This window comes from Bicyclus anynana, chromosome 2 (genome assembly GCF_947172395.1).
Source record: "Bicyclus anynana chromosome 2, ilBicAnyn1.1, whole genome shotgun sequence".
Taxonomy (NCBI): domain Eukaryota; kingdom Metazoa; phylum Arthropoda; class Insecta; order Lepidoptera; family Nymphalidae; genus Bicyclus; species Bicyclus anynana.
In genome coordinates, this window is record NC_069084.1 from 18,326,672 (window position 1) to 18,344,331 (window position 17,660).

At 36.8% G+C, this 17,660-nt stretch overlaps 1 protein-coding gene across 1 annotated transcript; it reads left to right on the forward strand.

Moving 5' to 3' along the window:
• On the forward strand, nucleotides 1-15,882 carry LOC112053014 (pro-cathepsin H). The gene is made up of 13 exons (XM_024092272.2): nucleotides 1-105; nucleotides 2,507-2,603; nucleotides 3,081-3,177; nucleotides 3,944-4,055; nucleotides 5,232-5,355; nucleotides 6,124-6,233; nucleotides 7,701-7,797; nucleotides 8,088-8,165; nucleotides 8,726-8,952; nucleotides 9,906-10,032; nucleotides 11,516-11,621; nucleotides 13,350-13,534; nucleotides 14,640-15,882. The coding sequence occupies exons 1-13, from the start codon at nucleotides 39-41 to the stop codon at nucleotides 14,818-14,820; spliced, it is 1,608 nt and encodes a 535-aa protein (XP_023948040.2). The 5' UTR covers nucleotides 1-38; the 3' UTR covers nucleotides 14,821-15,882.
• The last annotated feature ends 1,778 nt before the right edge of the window (nucleotides 15,883-17,660 follow it).

Genomic DNA, 17,660 nt, shown 5'->3' on the forward strand with positions numbered 1-17,660 from the left:
TAGTAGACTTTTTATATTTTAGTTCCCCATTAGCCATTATGGCTTCACTTTATTTAATTTTAGTTTTAGTGTCAGCGTTAGATCCTGGCTTTTCCTATGTTTTGGGTGAGAGGTTTTAAACATTTTTACCAACCTTTAAAATGGTCATATTTTGATTTATTTTTATTAGATTAGATACCAGCGGACGCCCGTGACCTCATATTTTTAACCCTTACCTAAAATATTACATAAATAGCAAAAAATCCCAATCCAGCTGATCCCCGTGGGATGTCCGATCAAAACCCTCCAGCTAGAAAAAATAAAAGATGTGAAACATTTCAAATAGCAACCCTAAACTTTTTTTGAAGAAGCTCTAGATAAAAATCAACTACAATATACTGGGCATCAATGAAATGCGAAGAGCAGGCAATATGATAGGAGAAAGTTTCATAATATATCAAAAAAAGGAGAACCAGGCAGTCAAAAGGGAGTAGGATTCCGAATAAAATAAAACAGACTTTGAAAAAACACCTACGAGCTGGAGGAGGCCTATTCCGAAAGGCACACTGTGCTAAGAGATTTTTGTAAATAAACTAAAACATAATGTAATAGATGTAAAAAAATGTAATTTCTTATCACAGAATAAAGGGCAGGGCAGGGAATATTATTATTAAAGCTTTTTATGTAAGAGCTAATGAACAGTATGTCTAGCATGTGAAGTGGAGATAAATAGATAAAAAAATCAATGGCGGCGGAGTAGGCACAGTTCCATCTCTTTCAAACTCAAACTCAAAATTTATTTATATCAATCAAGCTTAGTTTATAAACACAATTACGAAACGTCAAGTAATAATAATGAGATGGTGATAATAATTAGACGTAAACTTAAGTTAAAGTTATGAGGACTCTAACGCAATGAAATATAGTAGTCAAAGTCTCATCTTTTTCAGCCAATAACAATAAAAGAGAGCAATCTACTAAGTAATATTTTCGATTGCGCCCTATTGGTTGAAATTTGACTTAATATAACAGAGAAATATAACAGAACAAAAATTTGACTTAATATAACAGAGTTAATTTTTTTGACGAAGTTCTGGCCATCACAGTCTATAGTTCTATAATAAAAAGACCTCTCAAGGGTGTATTATTAGGTAAAGCTCATTATTTTGTTTCGTTATCTTAAAACCCGATTTAGTATGGTCTCAGAAGGCCATAAAGATCTCTGTGTAATTATAGTCATATAATTTTTAAATATGTACATATTTTTTTTAATATAAAATACTAATATACATATACCTAAATGCGAAAGGTCATTCATTATGAAATCTCGATAACCGCTTGATGTACAAAGTTGAAATTTGGTAGGGAGGTATTTCATAGGTAGTACACGTCCGTTAAGAACGGATTTTGCGATAGGGCAGGATTAAGGAGGTCTAAGGGCGGACGAAGTCGCAGGCGTCTGGATAGCAACAGCATAAAATTCTTGCCTCAATCCACAACGAAAGTCTATAATTGGGAAAAGATGGGTGCTCCATTCAAACAATATGGTTTGTATGGATTCCATACAAACAATCACGACTTTACTCTAAAAGATTAATTTAGTTAAAAAGGTTTTACGTATTATGTCCTTCATCAAAATTCAACCTATTGGTAAGAGTTCATTAAGTACGGGTAATATTTACATTCATAATTTATTGTACCATCGGACGTCATAGACTACATCTGCCTTTAGACCTCCGTTCTTAGCGGATGTCTACTAATTATAAACTACCTTTCTGCCAAATTTCATCTTTATAGGTCATTTTTACACAATACTAGCGGACGCCCGCGACTTCGTCCGCGTAAAAATCGATGTATTCAACTCCTATTTCACCCCCTTCTATCAATACTTTTTCGTGTAAAATATAGAGGGTTTCTCGTAAAGATTATCATATACTCTACAGGGTGGTCGCGGACATCAAGGCCAATTAAAATAACGCAATATATTATGTTAGCTGAAATTTTATGGTTTCTAGGTAAGGTATATTGGTCACCTACACCCATGGTGTCACACATCCTGGGATTTTCTAAAGATGTTTCTTCTACCACAAAATGATGGTACAGTCCTCGTTGTCGTCGTCGTTATCAACCCATATACGGCTCACTGCTCAGCTCGAGTCTCCTCTCAGAATGAGAGGGTTTAGGCCAATAGTCCACCACGTTGGCCCAATGCGGATTGGCAGACTTCACACACGCAGAGAATTAAGAAATTTTCTGGTGTGCAGGTTTCCTCACGATGTTTTCCTTCACCGTTTGAGACACGTGATATTTAATTTCTTAAAATGCACACAACTGAAAAGTTGGAGGTGCATGCCCCGGACCGGATTCGAACCCACACCCTCCGGAATCGGAGGCAGAGGTCATATCCACTGGGCTATCACGGCCGTCCTCGTAGCGTAGCGTACCAAAATTCATAAAAATTGGTTCAGAAGTTTAGGTGCGAAAACCTAGTTTTTTTTTTTAATATTTTTATGTATTTTTTTTTCAGACGACGAGCCGAAAACATTGAAATTGCCGACGGAGTACCACTTCATGGGCGATGAGACAAACATACTGGCTGGGGTCATTAAACCTTTCGAGATATGGTTAGTTGATGTCTCATTAGTCTAGGTTATTCCATCCTGGAAAAAAAGAAAAATCATTTCTTTTCAAAAAATATGCCACATTTAACACCTTAACATAATAGGCGGGGAGTGCCTTGACTAGAATAGTGTATGTTAGTTAACTGTCAAGAAATCTCTTAAACCTACATACAATGATCACAAGTGCGTGACTGCACTCAAGGTCTTCTCTACAAAGCATATATAATCAATATTGAAGCCAAAAATATATTTTTTTTATTTTTTGTCCGTCTGTCTGTATGTTCGTGTTTTTGTTGACAGGCATCACGCAGAAACTCGCAGTCGTTTCTAATACGGATCTTATGCCTAGTTCAGACTACTTTAGTCGAGTACGAACGATTTTTGGTAACAAGTAGTTTAGTATGCTACTCGAGTAAAATGCTAAAGTAGTCCGAACCAGGCCTTAGACTGTGATATAATTTGACAATTTTCGTATCGCAGGTACAACGGGAACAAGTCTCGCGTGGACTACTACGGCGGCACGGTCAAGCACTACTACGTCGGTGAAACCGAATATTTATATGGAAAACAGTTCACTGTAAGCACACATTATATTTACAACCTCATGACAATGAATAATTTATTTATTCTCTCGTATTCTCCGCGACAAATCACTCTATGTCCATTTCACACCAACACTGGAATATTCTCGGATGTTCACCCCACAATGTTCAATTACAAGTATAAAATTACTTGTACAACAAACTTATTTATTTTAATTAATGTTATGGAACCCATCGCGCGTGAGACCGAATCGTACCTACTTGGCGGGTTTTATCATGGACTACGCGTTTTACCCGCGTGTTTCCCGTTCCCGTAGGAATGCGGGGATAATACACAGCCTATAGCCTTCCTCGACAAATGGGCTATCTAAGACTGAAGAATTTTTTCAAATCGAACCAGTAGTTTCTGAGATTAGAGCGTTCAACCAAACAAAATCTTCAGCTTTATAATATTAGTATAGACTAGCGGACGCTCACGACTTCGCCCGCCCTTAGACCTCTTTAATCCAGCCCTTACAGTAGTATCGCTGTAAAAATGGAGTAACTTCTCCCGTTTTCCCAACATTTCCCTTCACTGCTCTGCTCCTATTGATCGTAGCGTGATGAAAAGTATACTATAACCTGCCCAGGAGTATGAAGAATAATTGTAACAAGTTTCGTTAAAATCTGTCGAGCAGTTTTTGATCAGTATCATCAGTATCGATCACTAATTCATACCCACTATGGAAGTAATGTTATAAGACGTATTCACAACAATGTAAACTAAGTCTACATGAAGTAAACGATGTCTTAATTTCATAGATTTACCCAAAAACGGACGAACAAGTGACCAACGAGTATGTGTGCACAGAGGAAGATTTAGACGGGGAGGCAATAAACTTTTTGCCCACAGTCGACGGTTTCACATATGAAGGTAAAAAGGGAATCCCGGCCCTGGCCTACGCTAACTATCTATTTCAAAAAATCTTGATAATTAAACCGTTACTTTATCAAAAAAAGTTTGTTACAACGTTTTACGACATTTTTAATTCATCTTTACCCCCAACAAGGACAAGCTACTCGTAATATACCAAGTTAACAAGTTTTACGATATTTTAAGAACACTTATTTGATTTGTTTTTTCATTTTGTTTGTTAAGCTTGTTGGTAAAAGAAAAAAACAATACAAAAATATAGTACAGCTTCAAATGTTACTGTGCTGTTTTGAAACATCGGCCAAATAAACCCTCATTCACACGAGGGTTTTTTAACTGACGTTAAAAAAGCGTTCAAAACATAGTATAAAGTTAAAAAATAAATTAATTAAACAAATAAAAAAACCCGACTGCATAAAGTATAAAAAAACTGAAAAGAAAAAAAATAAGATCAGTCCAGAAGTGTAGAAAGCAATTAGAAAACAGTCGGGACTTATTAAATAATGTAGAAGAAAATCATTCTATCCAATATCTAAGGTCCCGACTGTTTACCATTTTAGAATCCTCGCAAAAAGCTCTTGAATTTGATATCCATATTGCAATATTAGAAAAAAAATTTTTTTACCTCGAGTCTATAGCGTCTCACAGTCGTCTTGTTATTTTTTTAGTTTCACCTATTTAAAAACACTTGGGTCATTGAGACAAATCTAATGATATCCTAATTACGTAAATCCGTTCAGTGGCTTGGAAGATATGAGGTAATAAAGAATATTACATACATACATACAAGATACGCGCGAAAAACATAACCCTTCTTGTAGTCGGGTAATAATGAAGGGTCTATCTTCTTCTTTTCTGGGCCCTTTCCGCACTTGGCCACTAGGGGTCGGCCGATGAGCGTATGAAGGTCTATTTCCAATGGCCAAAATTGAAAATGCAACACTGCTCGAAAATAAACGTCGTGTTTTAAAAACGCTGTCGTGTGAACATATACTTGGGAATGCATTTGTTGTATTTGAACGCTTGTTTAACGTTCGTCAAAAAAGCTCTCGTGCGAATGTAGACTAAGTGCTTCGGTTTAGAAGTGGAAAATACAGGGGTTTATGTTGCCCGTTTTGAGAATAGCAAAATAAATTAATCGTTCATTACTAATGAGTGTATTTAAATATTTTTCAGGTCAAGTGACTTACAATGACAAAGTTGTGGATGTCTGGAAGTATTTGGACGCTGATATTGAAAAGAAGACAGAGAAAACACTGTACGTTATACCGCATAAGGATGGGTTCGACGTCCCCGTGTTGTGAGTATATCTAGTTATATACTTCGTTATATATATATACAGGGTGTCCCGTAAATAATGGATAATACGCAAATGGTACACCATCTAGAAATCTAAAAATCTAATTTGAATAGTTTTCCAAAAATCCCTAGGGTGACTAAGTTATATTTTATTTCGGATTTTTCAAATTTTTCTTTCTTGAATCAGTTTTTTCAACGCTGTAGCCTGTAGCTGTGTAATTAAGATTTTAATTACTTGGACTGGAAGGACTTGTTCAGACGTTCGTCCATCAATGCCTCTCCTGCAGTAATGTACTAAATTAATAGATGTAAAATGAATAGCGATGTATACCCTTATATTTAATTATTTCTTGGTAAACAGTACACGTCGAGTAGGGCTATAGTATAGGTACACCCTACCGGCCCTATCGCAGCGTAGGTAAGACTTTAGTTACCCTTTACCCAAACAATAATTTAATATTATTTACTTTTATTATTTATGTATTAAGTATAATATGTTTCCTCACTTTTTTTGTCTACCTATACATACCATATGTCTATATATACCATACCTTTGTTTACCTATCCATTTCTTTTGTTTACAATCTCTCCCACTGCCAAGGGTCACTGGCAGAGATCTCTTATAGAGATAAGTGTTTCCTTGTCCACTGTTTTTCTTTTTACTTTTGTGTGTTACTAATATTGGTACGAAATAAATTAAAAAAAAAAAAACAATATTGCCAATGAAGTGGAAGGAGGTACTCATAACTAATCCGATAACTGTCAACAGTCGGGAGAGCAAGTCAAGCAACCTGTGGCTCGGCACGCTGTCGGGGCACGAAGTCTGGCGGTACTACGACTACTCTACCCCGCAACTACAACAACTGGATTATAGTCTAGGTAATAAAATAGTCATCAACTTTATATGCCTGTTTTAAGAGCGCGCAGCGCGTCGGTACGATATGGATAAAATTCGAAGCGCAAACGAGACGCCGAATTATGACTTTTACGTGAGTGAAAAGCACGGAGCGATTGACACGCGATGCAGTGAGCGCCAAAACCATTTTTACCTAATTGCAAGTAAATTAAACAACATGACCAAAAACAAAATGGCCATGTTCAAGATATATACCTAATTTTCTATACAAAACAAAAATTTAAGAAAATAAGTTTGCTTTTCCTGAGATTGAAAGCAAAATGAAAAATTCAAAAAAATAAACTATCGAGTAAAGTTTTACAAATTGTGTATTTTGTATAGTTATAACGAAGCTAACTAACACTTTGAAATATCATTTACCCAAATATCAGGCTCCTAACTTTTCCAGAATCTGAGATCCAGAACCATTTGTAACCACCAAATTACATATTGCACACTCTTAATGACGCATGCACAGGCCTAAGGAAATAAGATTGAAAGCTGTTTTAGCCCTCATTCGCACGTGAGTTTTTAACGGACGTTGCAACAAATGCATTCCCAGGTAAATGTCTACACGACTGCGTTTTTGAAACACGACGGTTTTTTCGAGCAGTGTTGCATTTTTAATTTTGGGTGTCGGAAATAGACCTTCACTTAACTTCATATTATATTTGAACGCTTATTTAACGTCCGTTAAAAAAACTCTCGTGCGAATGAGGTCTAAGCCTAATGGAATTTCACTCCGCTGCTCCAATATACTCTTTCCTGATTCTCCTTACTATCTACCATATACTATACATTATGATACCGTGAAGTCAAAGATGAATATATTCGAGTTTTGACGGCCTCCGTGGCGCAGTGGTATGCGCGGTGGATTCACAAAACGGAGGTCCTGGGTTCGATCCCCGGCTGGGGTGATTGAAATTTTCTTAATTGGTCCAGGTCTGGCTGGTGGGAGGCTTTGGCCCCTACCGAGCTCAAGGGCTAACTTATAAAGAATGAAAAAAAGTCACGATTTTCATAATGTAAGGAATACGACTTCTGGAGGAAGACTTGTAAATCCTGTGAGATTGTCAAGCGGAGTCTGCTTCATACTATTTCATATAGGCTGAAAAGGCTTTTTAAAAAGTTTATCTATTGAAATAGATAAACAAAAATGTGCAACGCTTTAAAATTAAATGCTTTTTGAAATTAGTTTGAAGACGGTGCCAAATTAATATCAGCGTTTGGTTTGTTTAAATTTGGCTTTGAAATCTATCGATTTTTTATATTCACACATTTCAATTCATTTAATTCACATTCTAACTCCAACTAGTCGGGAAAGATTGTACTAGGAGTGGGTACGACAATAATCCAGTAGGCGGGGATCGAACCACCACCCCTCGGTGATGAGTCCGGCCCCTTTAACGTTGAGCTATTGAGGTTTAATTATTGATTGTATTTCTTTGTAGAGCAAGCTTGCAATGGGTCTGCAGTGACACTTTTAGATGCCTCTGATGAAACACCCGTACAGCTTGTGTCTCCAGAGATTGATGAAGCTTTCAGCAGGTAAACATCAATACCAACATCTTCAAGATATTCAAATGTATTTTACCAATAATATTATTGGTAAAGTTGTCGAATTTTTGAATCAGAGATAGTTATATCAGCCATTGCATTGGACTGATGCTGTTTCTCTCAGGGGGAGATAGGTAGTAGGTGCTACGTCACCATGTAAGTGTTCAGACGATGACATCTTTAGTTTTAGTTACCTGGATCAAATGAAATAACTTAAAATATTAGTAAACAGCTCTCAAAACCCAAAAGTAGATACTCACGTGTTATTATTTTTGTTTCAGTTATGTTGATCGTCACAACAAAAAGTACAGAAACAATGAACAAGAAAACCGAAAGGAAATCTTTAAGGAGAATTGGAGGTAAGGGTTTGTGGTTTATGATTGCGTACTTACCTACCTTTTCATCTAATACGTTAAAGGTAAAACTAATCATTCGGAATACGGTAAAAATTGTTAGAAATAATGAGTATTAATTCCGAAACTGCGTGGCGTCAGCTAGTTAAGAACAAATTCTTAAGAATTTTCAAGTTGGTTGTTAAAACTTTGGATTCTATAATGATTTGAAGTATTACAGCTGACGCCGCGCGATTTCAAACGCGTGGTTCGCGTTCCCGTAGGAATATGGGGATAATATATAGCCTTCCTCGATAAATGGGCTATCTAACACTGAAAAAAATTTTCAAATCGGACCAGTAGTTCCTGAGATTAGCGCGTTCAATCAATCAAACAAACAAACAAACTCTTCATCTTTATAATATTAGTATAGATTAGGGTCCCACGTTAAGGGTTTTCTCTTGCATATAATATATCCCTGGTCACATATGCCGGCACGAACTTGATCTACGAGAACAGTTTCAGGCCTTTGAGGCCTATAAATATCCAAGAAATCTCTTAATTAAACAAGTATTTCACAATTGCAGACGTGTCATGGAGCACAACAAAAAGAACCTGAGCTACAAGATGACGGTAAACAAGTTCTCTGACTGGACTGATGATGAGCTGGCCAGCCTGAGAGCCACCAGACCCTCAACCCAGCACATTGGGTCGGTGCCCTTCCCGCACACTGATGAGGAGGTGGATAAACTGGTCGAGGAGTTGCCCAAGTATTACGATATGAGGATCGAGGGTTTCATCACTAGTGTCAAAAGTAAGTTTTATAAATTGTTTGTGATAAAACTCTTTTTGACTTGCAGCATTATATTTCGGTATCAGGGTGTAGTTGTTAATTAAATTACAAACATATGAGTATAGTGGTTGGAATTCCCAGATATTGGAATGGTGACCACGCCACCAGAAAAACACAGTACCTATTGGTCGACTTCCCCACTAGGTAGACTTAAGCGAGTAACAAGTAAGCATTAGATGCATGCAGCTCCACATCATAAATAAAACGCTTGAATCACTGAAATCGGAAAATAAATCGTTTAAAAATAAAGGAAAATCTTTTACAAATCAAAGGGGTATGATGTTAATGCAAGTTTTTTTGTGAAAACCGGAAAATGAATCATTCAAAAATAGAATAAAATTGCCGAGCTGGGGAAAAAAGAATGATGCACAATTTTCGGTTGTGGAAGAAATGGGGATGATGACTAGGTTTGATTTATTGACTTTTATGATCCATTCGGGTTAGTCAATGTTAACTAATTTAGACATAAAAAGCAAATATTGTCTGGATATTAGATTATAAAATTTCAAAATCTATTAAAAATCTTTTATCGTAATTAGAAGAATATTCATACAGTTTTAACTTCCTTACATTAAATGTGACATTTTTTAATATATAAACTATATACATAAACGCACAAATAACGAAGATATAAGTAATTTTGTTTGAACGCACATACAAATCTAACGATCATTACATTACCTACGACGTCATAAGTTCGTGTCATTTTGTATGAGGCGTTTTTCAGGGATCCGCGTCAGCGCCGCAAATCTGACCCTTTAAATCCCTGTAGCTCCGGAAGTAATGATCGCAGATACCCTGTTCCTTTTACAAAATTGCTTTACTATTAGCATACTCTTAATTTATATACAATTTAAAAAAGTGTCATCATCCCTATTGCGGGCATCTGCTAGTTTCCTAATGTTTCGTTGCAGATCAGGCCTCGTGCGGCTCCTGCTGGGCGTTCTCCAGCACGGCAGCCGTAGAGGGCGCTCTGGCACGCAGCAACGGTGGCAGGAACCTGGACCTGTCGGAGCAGTCTATGGTCGACTGTGCTTGGGGGTGAGTGTTATAGAGATACTAGACCCGACATACGTTGTTTGGCCTTATAAATATTTTTCAATGTCAAATGTCTTATAGGAATTACTATTTCGTATTCTATTCATACACTTTTTAAAAGAAAATTATGGTTATACAAATCAAAAACTGGGGTTGTTATTAATATTACGTAAGTAGCCCACTCGACCCCGAGTGCGTTCGCTAATCAACGTTGTAGTCGACTGCCTATGGTCACTATGGTCTATGCACAGTATAACCAGTAGGTGGACTTCATACTAAAGGTCGAAACGCGAGCTGTACCTAAGCACCTCGTACGTGGGGTGATCGTGGGGTGAAGACCGTTGCGACTGTGCCGCGGTGACGAACGCAGTGTATTGGATTTTTTAATTATGACGACTAGGAAAAAAGTTATTATTTTTATAAAGTTTGATTAATATTTTGTATTCTAAAGGCATAATTTAAAAAATATATATATAAATAAATGCTTCAATGATAAAATTGTGTAAATAGGTAAATGACGTAAACGGTAATATAATATTATTAAATAATTATTTATCAACTTCTTCATTTAGGTTGTTTTCTTTGATTATTATGTAATACATAGATTTAAATCTTATGACATGTATGTTTTCTATACCTGTATTTTAATGTAATAAAGAAGTTAAGTAAAGAAGTTGTTTGAATTTAACAACATTATTGTGTTGCTCATACTTTAATGTATTTGAATAAAAAGAGTAAAGAGCCAGCTGATATTAATATACCTATCCAGATTTTTTTATTAAACTACTAGCGAACCCGGTCAATCTCAATTTGTTTTTTGTAGTTCCTTCCCTACATGCCAAGTCAGGATCAATTTTTTATCGTCTATTCTATAGTGTGGGGGTATCGTTATCGGTATTTTTGTGCATTACATAAGGGATTAAAGTGCTAACATAATCTACGGAACCCTACACTGCGCGTTGCCCGACACGCACTTGACTGATTTTTTATTATTTGGTCACCTAGTGTGGTGGTAATACCTAGATGGCATCACCAAAATAAATATATGAAGGTCCTTCAAGATCATTGATTAGTATCAGCCTTATTTAAATCTACCAATCAAAAAACAACACGCATTTTATTGATCACTTCCTATTTTACTACAATTTACAAAGTATTTTATTTGTTTATTTTAAAAAAAGTATATTTACAATCACATAACTAAATGGAAACACAAAGTTGGCAAATGTAATTAAAATGCTGCAGGCGGGCAGCCCTATCACATGTTTACGGAGCGCGCGGCTGTAGGTATTTATTTCAAAAATACGGCCGAGTTATTATACTGCTTGTTATATCTACTGTGGTCTATGCGCGACGCGCGGGCGCCGCGGCTTATAGTGTTGCGAAACGTTTATAGTGATGTGCTATAGTCTATAAAATTTTGCCGCTTCTTTTGACATTTCGAATACACAATTTTAGAATGATCTAGTTAATTTTTTTTATTCAGTTTCCAGAATACGGGCTGCGCGGGAGGAACTGTGGAGGGCGCCTACAAATACATTTTGAGACACGGACTGCCGACGCAGATGGAATACGGATTATATCTGGATGAGGTACTATTTATTGCCTTATTGATCTATGAGGCTTGAATTATGAGATTCTGAGCCCGTTTATACAATACTAGCGGACGCCCGCGACTTCGTCCGCGTAAATTTCGATGTAAACTTTACTACTACCCCTACACCTACCCTACCCCAAACCTACCCCTACCCTACACCCTATCCCCATCCTACCCCTACCCCCATCCTACCCCTACCCTCCCCGTACACTATCCCTTTCCTACCCCTATCCCACCCGTACCCCTATCTCACGCCTATCCTACAACTTCCCTATCCTACCCGTACCTCTACCCTACCACTACCCTACCTCTACCCCTACTCTACCACTACCCTAAACCTACCCTACCCCTACACTACCCCTACGATTCCCTACCCGTACCCTATCCTACCCTGTAACTTCTCTATCTTACTCCTACCCTTAGCAAAATCGGTCCAGTCCTTCGAGAGTGGTGGTATGACCAAGAGAAATAGAGACTTCTATGCTAATAATATAAAGAGGTAAAGTTCGTGTGGTTGTAGGAGGTAATCTCTGGATCTGCTGGACCGATTTGGAAAATTGTTTTACCAATAGAAAGCTACGTTATTTGCGAGTGTCATAGGCTATGTTTGATCCCCATATTCACACGGGAACGGGAACTACATAAATGAAAGCGCCGGGCGTCATATAGCGGAATTTCTGCGTCTTTTAGAAATTTTGTATTATCTCCGAAACTATTTAAGTAATTAACATACTGTAAAGGGCAAATCTTATTTCCATAATATCCTTGTGATTATTAAATAATTTATTTTAATAAGGATTAAAGTTTAGTTGTATAAATAATGACGTAAACCTAAGTATATAAAATTAATAATTATTAAAACACAAAAGGTACTATATCTGCTAATATATAGAAGATAGATATATGGTGTCGCGGACTTTTTTGTAGAACTTTTAAAGATACATAAAGTCTCGATACATTAATTTCAATTTTACACAATGGTTAAGGCAGCGCATGCGAATAAGTCTGTTTAAAAGGTTTATAGTCCGACCTGTATGACAAAAACTGTGATAACTCGGCTAATATATATGATACCAATATAAAATATAGCCTATAGCACTCCCCGATAATGAAGCATTCTACTGGTGAAAGAATTTTTAAAATCGGACCAGTAGTTCCGAAGATTACCCCATTTAAAAAATGTGACAAACTTACAAACTTACAAACTTTACCTCTTTATAATATTAGTATAGATTAGTATAGATTGAGCTTTGATTTATTTTGAGAAAATTTAGTAGCAACTCAGAGTAGGAGTTATTTCGAGATGTAGACCAGACATTTTCCTTTTGTCCAAACAAACTAAGTGTATAGTACTTGTAAAGCTTACTGTGTCGTGGGAGACTAACATTCCGAAGGGTCACATTTCACGGGATTTCACAAAAAATGACTATATTTTTATATTAATTTGTAGAATATATTGTTGTAACTTGTAAGTATTTACAACAAGTTTATTTAAAGTTGCAATGCTTGAAGCTTGTGCTCACAGTGAGAATGGATGAGATTACGGAATTGCACGTCCAGTTTCCAAAACTTATTTCAGAACTGCAATTTAGTTACAATTTCTTGATATAAAATAGCCAATGATGTGACGTCAATAGAGGAAATAGTCTCACATAGATTTCCTACCCATATGTAATTACTGATAGTTTATGGTTGGTTGGTAGACAAAAGAATTCCCTTTTAGGTGGGTAAATGCAAACTAGACAACATGACGGAGTTCTACAACATCAAAGGTTTCGCCGCCGTGCCCCGCCTCAGTGTCAACGCCATGAAGGTGGCGCTGTACAAGTACGGGCCCGTCACTGTCGCCATCAACGCTAACAATGCTGTCATGAAGTACAACAACGGGATCTTCTTCGATCCTACTTGGTGAGAAAAGTTTCACGAGATAACAAGATGATTTTGTCAAAATATAGATGTCTCTTTCCAACCATCGCAATGAATAGGATAGCATAAATATCGCCCTCCATTTCGTTGCTATGGGACGAAAGAGCGATGTGTAGACAAAGTTACCTCATATATCTTAGAATATAACATTTTATCTTTATAACTTATTCGTTGATAATGGGCATCATATAGATCAAATTTGTCTGGATCAAAATGATAGAGCGAGCTACGATCAGAGTGTCTCTACTCGGATTAATGATGATAACTAAATGAGAATTGCAATGATTCGCAGAAGAACCAAAGTTGAGATTGCTTAACGCTTTGCAAAGTTGAAGTGACAATAGTAGATCGAAGAACCGATGGACGTTAGTGACTCCACTTGTTGGAATGGTCGACTCCTACTAGGTAGATCGAGAACATCAAGGGTTACAAAGAGAAGCTACATGATGGTGGCTCAAAACAGTGTTGTTTGAAAGTGCTTAAAGATTTATGTCCAGCATTAGATGTCCATCGAATGATAATGATGATTATACAGTCTTCGTTAGGTAAACTTGTCCAGTTCGGAAAAAGCTTAGTGTATAAAACAAAAAGGTTGTTTTTATTTTTAAATATTAACTATCGGACGCCGGCGATTTCGTCCGCCCTTAGACGTCTTTAATCCGGCCCTATCGCGAAATCCGTTCTTAGCGCGGATACCTACTAACTATAGACTCCTCCTCCTTGCGTCGTATTTCTCATTACTGAGGGTCGTGACCCCTAACACAAGCTTGCTTCTTCACGATGTCGCGCGGGCATCGGGCTACGTCCTCGAGGTCTCTTTCCTTCCACTTTGCCAGTGATCACTAGTTTCTCTAAGTTATCTTCTTCTCTCCTGGCAATGTGGCCGAAGTACTCGAGGATCCCCTGAAGACAGGTGGTGGACAGCCTCTTCGTTTTAGTTGTTTTAGCTCCAGCACCACTACTATAACTACTACAACTAACTATAGACTACCTTCGTGCCAAATTTCATTTTTGCACGTAAAGCGGTTTTCTAGATTTCGTGATGATTAACCTTCCGCATTTATTGATATTAATTAATTGTTTATAGTAACAACGAGCCTGCTAACCACGGCGTGACAGTGGTGGGCTATGGGCAGCGCGAAGGCGTCGACTACTGGATCGTGAAGAACTCGTGGGGCGAGGACTGGGGACAGGACGGGTACATCCTGTTCTCCGCCACCGACAACAACTGCCACTTACTGGAGGACGCCTACTACCCCGTAGTCTAGTCATCTCCTCCTCTAGCTTTGTTCGCGTCTACTAACTTTGTACTCTGAAGTTACAAATCCATTAGAGTAGGTAAATCCTGTCTGAGAAAAATCCTGGACCGCCATACTTAAAATACTTAGTAAACCTCCATGTATATAAGCTCCTTAAGTAACATTGTATAGCTTCTAAGCGCACAGTAAGCAGCACCATTACTAAGTATACGACATTTATTTTGCGTATGCTGCACCTGTAGTAAGTAGTAATTTGTAGGCTCCTTACGAAAGTAGCTCATTTGAGTAATTAATTTTTCTCCGTGTATCAACTCTGAGGTTTCCGTTAGAGCGTTCTCTTCTTGTTTTGATTGCTGCGTTCATCGTTAGCCTGTGGATTTCTTCTCACCGAGTTGAATAAATTTTTCCGTCTATTCATTTGCAGCAACTTCAGTCTTACAAAGTTATCTAATGCGAACTGTATGTTCATATGTAAGCAGTGGCAGCTCTAGCGACTCCAAAGTCCCAGAAAGGAGAAATGAGCCCTTCTTTTTTGCGTACGAGTGTCGAAATAACTGGTTTTACAGACAATCTGCCGATATCCAAACTTGAAAAATGGAGACCAAAAAAGATTTGTCTTTAGCAAAGTAAATATGGTCAATAGTAATATCCAGCCATCGACTATCTAATGACAATGTTTATTTCTAATGTCGACACTCACCTTAGAAACCCTCGCTAACGCTGCTGCTGACTACAGATGATATTAAATACTCGTAGAATAAGGAAAAGGGGAAAATAACGCATCTTTTAATATACTGAAAGCATTAGCCTGACCAGAAAAATTAAAAAATACGCCAAGTTGCAGCATTCTCATTTAACCAATATCTTTTAGTAAGAACTAAGTCTCTATAATTGTGATTGTGCTGTATAATGTTGTAAAAATGATAAGTAACAAGGTTTTTTAATATTTCTAGTCAGATTTCCAGACGAAACTTGGTTATGTCAAATGGATACTGATTTTATGTAATAATTGATAAATTTATGTAAATATTGTAAATACTTAGCGTAAATAAATTCCACACGTGTAGTCTAGTCAAATTGTTTCATTTTCCTACATCCCTTAAAACTAAAATCTGAAAACCTTCTCGAAAATTGAGACGAGAACCTCATTCCTTAATATTTTTTTTCTGGCTAATTAAGAATTAATTTCTGAGGCCTTCTGAATACGAGTACCTAGCTTTAAAAAATTGAGTTGGAAAAATAAATAACAAAACTTTTGTATAATTGAGAACATTATTTTATAAAGCCCTTTTAGTTTGTATAATGCTAGTACATTCGATAAGATTATTAATATGATTCAAGTAATTAAAAGCCTTTTAGGTCAAAACTGTTTCTCCTTCCCCTAAAACTATAATTGAGGTGTATTCGATTCGGAATAAAAATAAAAACAAGGGTTTGGTTTATTACTTATATTTGTCCACAACGGGCACAAGCTAAGATCTTTGATTATACAGCCTGAGTATTACGATATTTTTCGAAGACTTATGATATGGTTTGTTTGTTCGTTTTTTTTTCTGACTGTGTCAGTGCCGTAGGCACCTTATGGGACCTCAGCGGCGTCACCGGGAGGTTTGGGCGAGCGCAGAAGCATCGCCTGAGGCCCGAAGGCAGAAGCAGAATAGATGGGCGGAACCTTAGATTAATAAACAATCACCAGATGGTACGTTCAGCCGTCATTATACAGCGAGGACTGTGTTCAAAAATTGAAACATCAACCCGCACCCACCGCAATTCCCACCCGCGTAATATTGCGAGTTCATTGCGCTGTAAAATTTTCCCTATTTTTTTGGTAAAATTTTATAACGTTAGAGGCAAAATAATAAGTGTACATTATCATATTAATTTATAAGGTAAATAAAAATAATGAAATGAAAATAAAAATCAGTATCAAGTTTAAAATTATTTATTTGACAAAAGTTAAAACTACCACTTGAAAACAGTTCCTACTGCTAAGACTCAGCAAGAAAATTAGCACTTGCTTGGAAAATTAATGTAATTATTTATCTACATCATAATTTCAAAATTAAATGACAACCCCAAAATTTTACTGCCCAATTTTAAAAAAGGGCGCAATTTTGATTTTGCGATCGACACGGTTAGTACATTTGGAATAATAAAATAACGGATTTTTCCGAACGGAAAATCGATGATATTTTGAGGACGAACGAACCGATTTCGACAAAATTGGCACCAATCTCCGAGGTTTTCTGAGGTTAAGATTGAAAACCGATAGAAGATAAGATTTAGAAGCTATTAGAATCGACCGTTTTTGAGATTTCTCAAAATCTACTGATCCGAATCAGTTTAAATGTTTTATCCTACTTTCTACTACTATTTTAGACGCGAAAGTTTGTATGGACGTATGTTTATTTGGATGTTTGTTACTCTTTAACGCCGCTACTACTGAAGTGATTTGGCTGAAATTTGGAATGAAAATGGATTTTACTCTGGATTAACACATAGGTTACTTTTTATCTCGAAAAAAAAAACTGAAATTTGAAGTAGAGATAGATTCTAGTCTGAATTAACACAAAGGCTACTTTTTATCCCGGAAAAATCCATGGTTCCCGCGGGATCTGTGAAAAACTGAATTTCACGCGGACGAAGTCGCGGGCGTCCGCACGTAAAATATAAGTTTGATAAACTGCTTTTCTATTAGATTTATTATTTCTAGATTGCTAATTAACAGAATTGATAAAACGATTTTTTAATCTACAATCATAACAGTGCTAACAAATACGTAATTAATTAAATGAAATGTGTGGATAAATGGCTTTATCAAATTAAATTGCAACAATTCTAATTAGGAG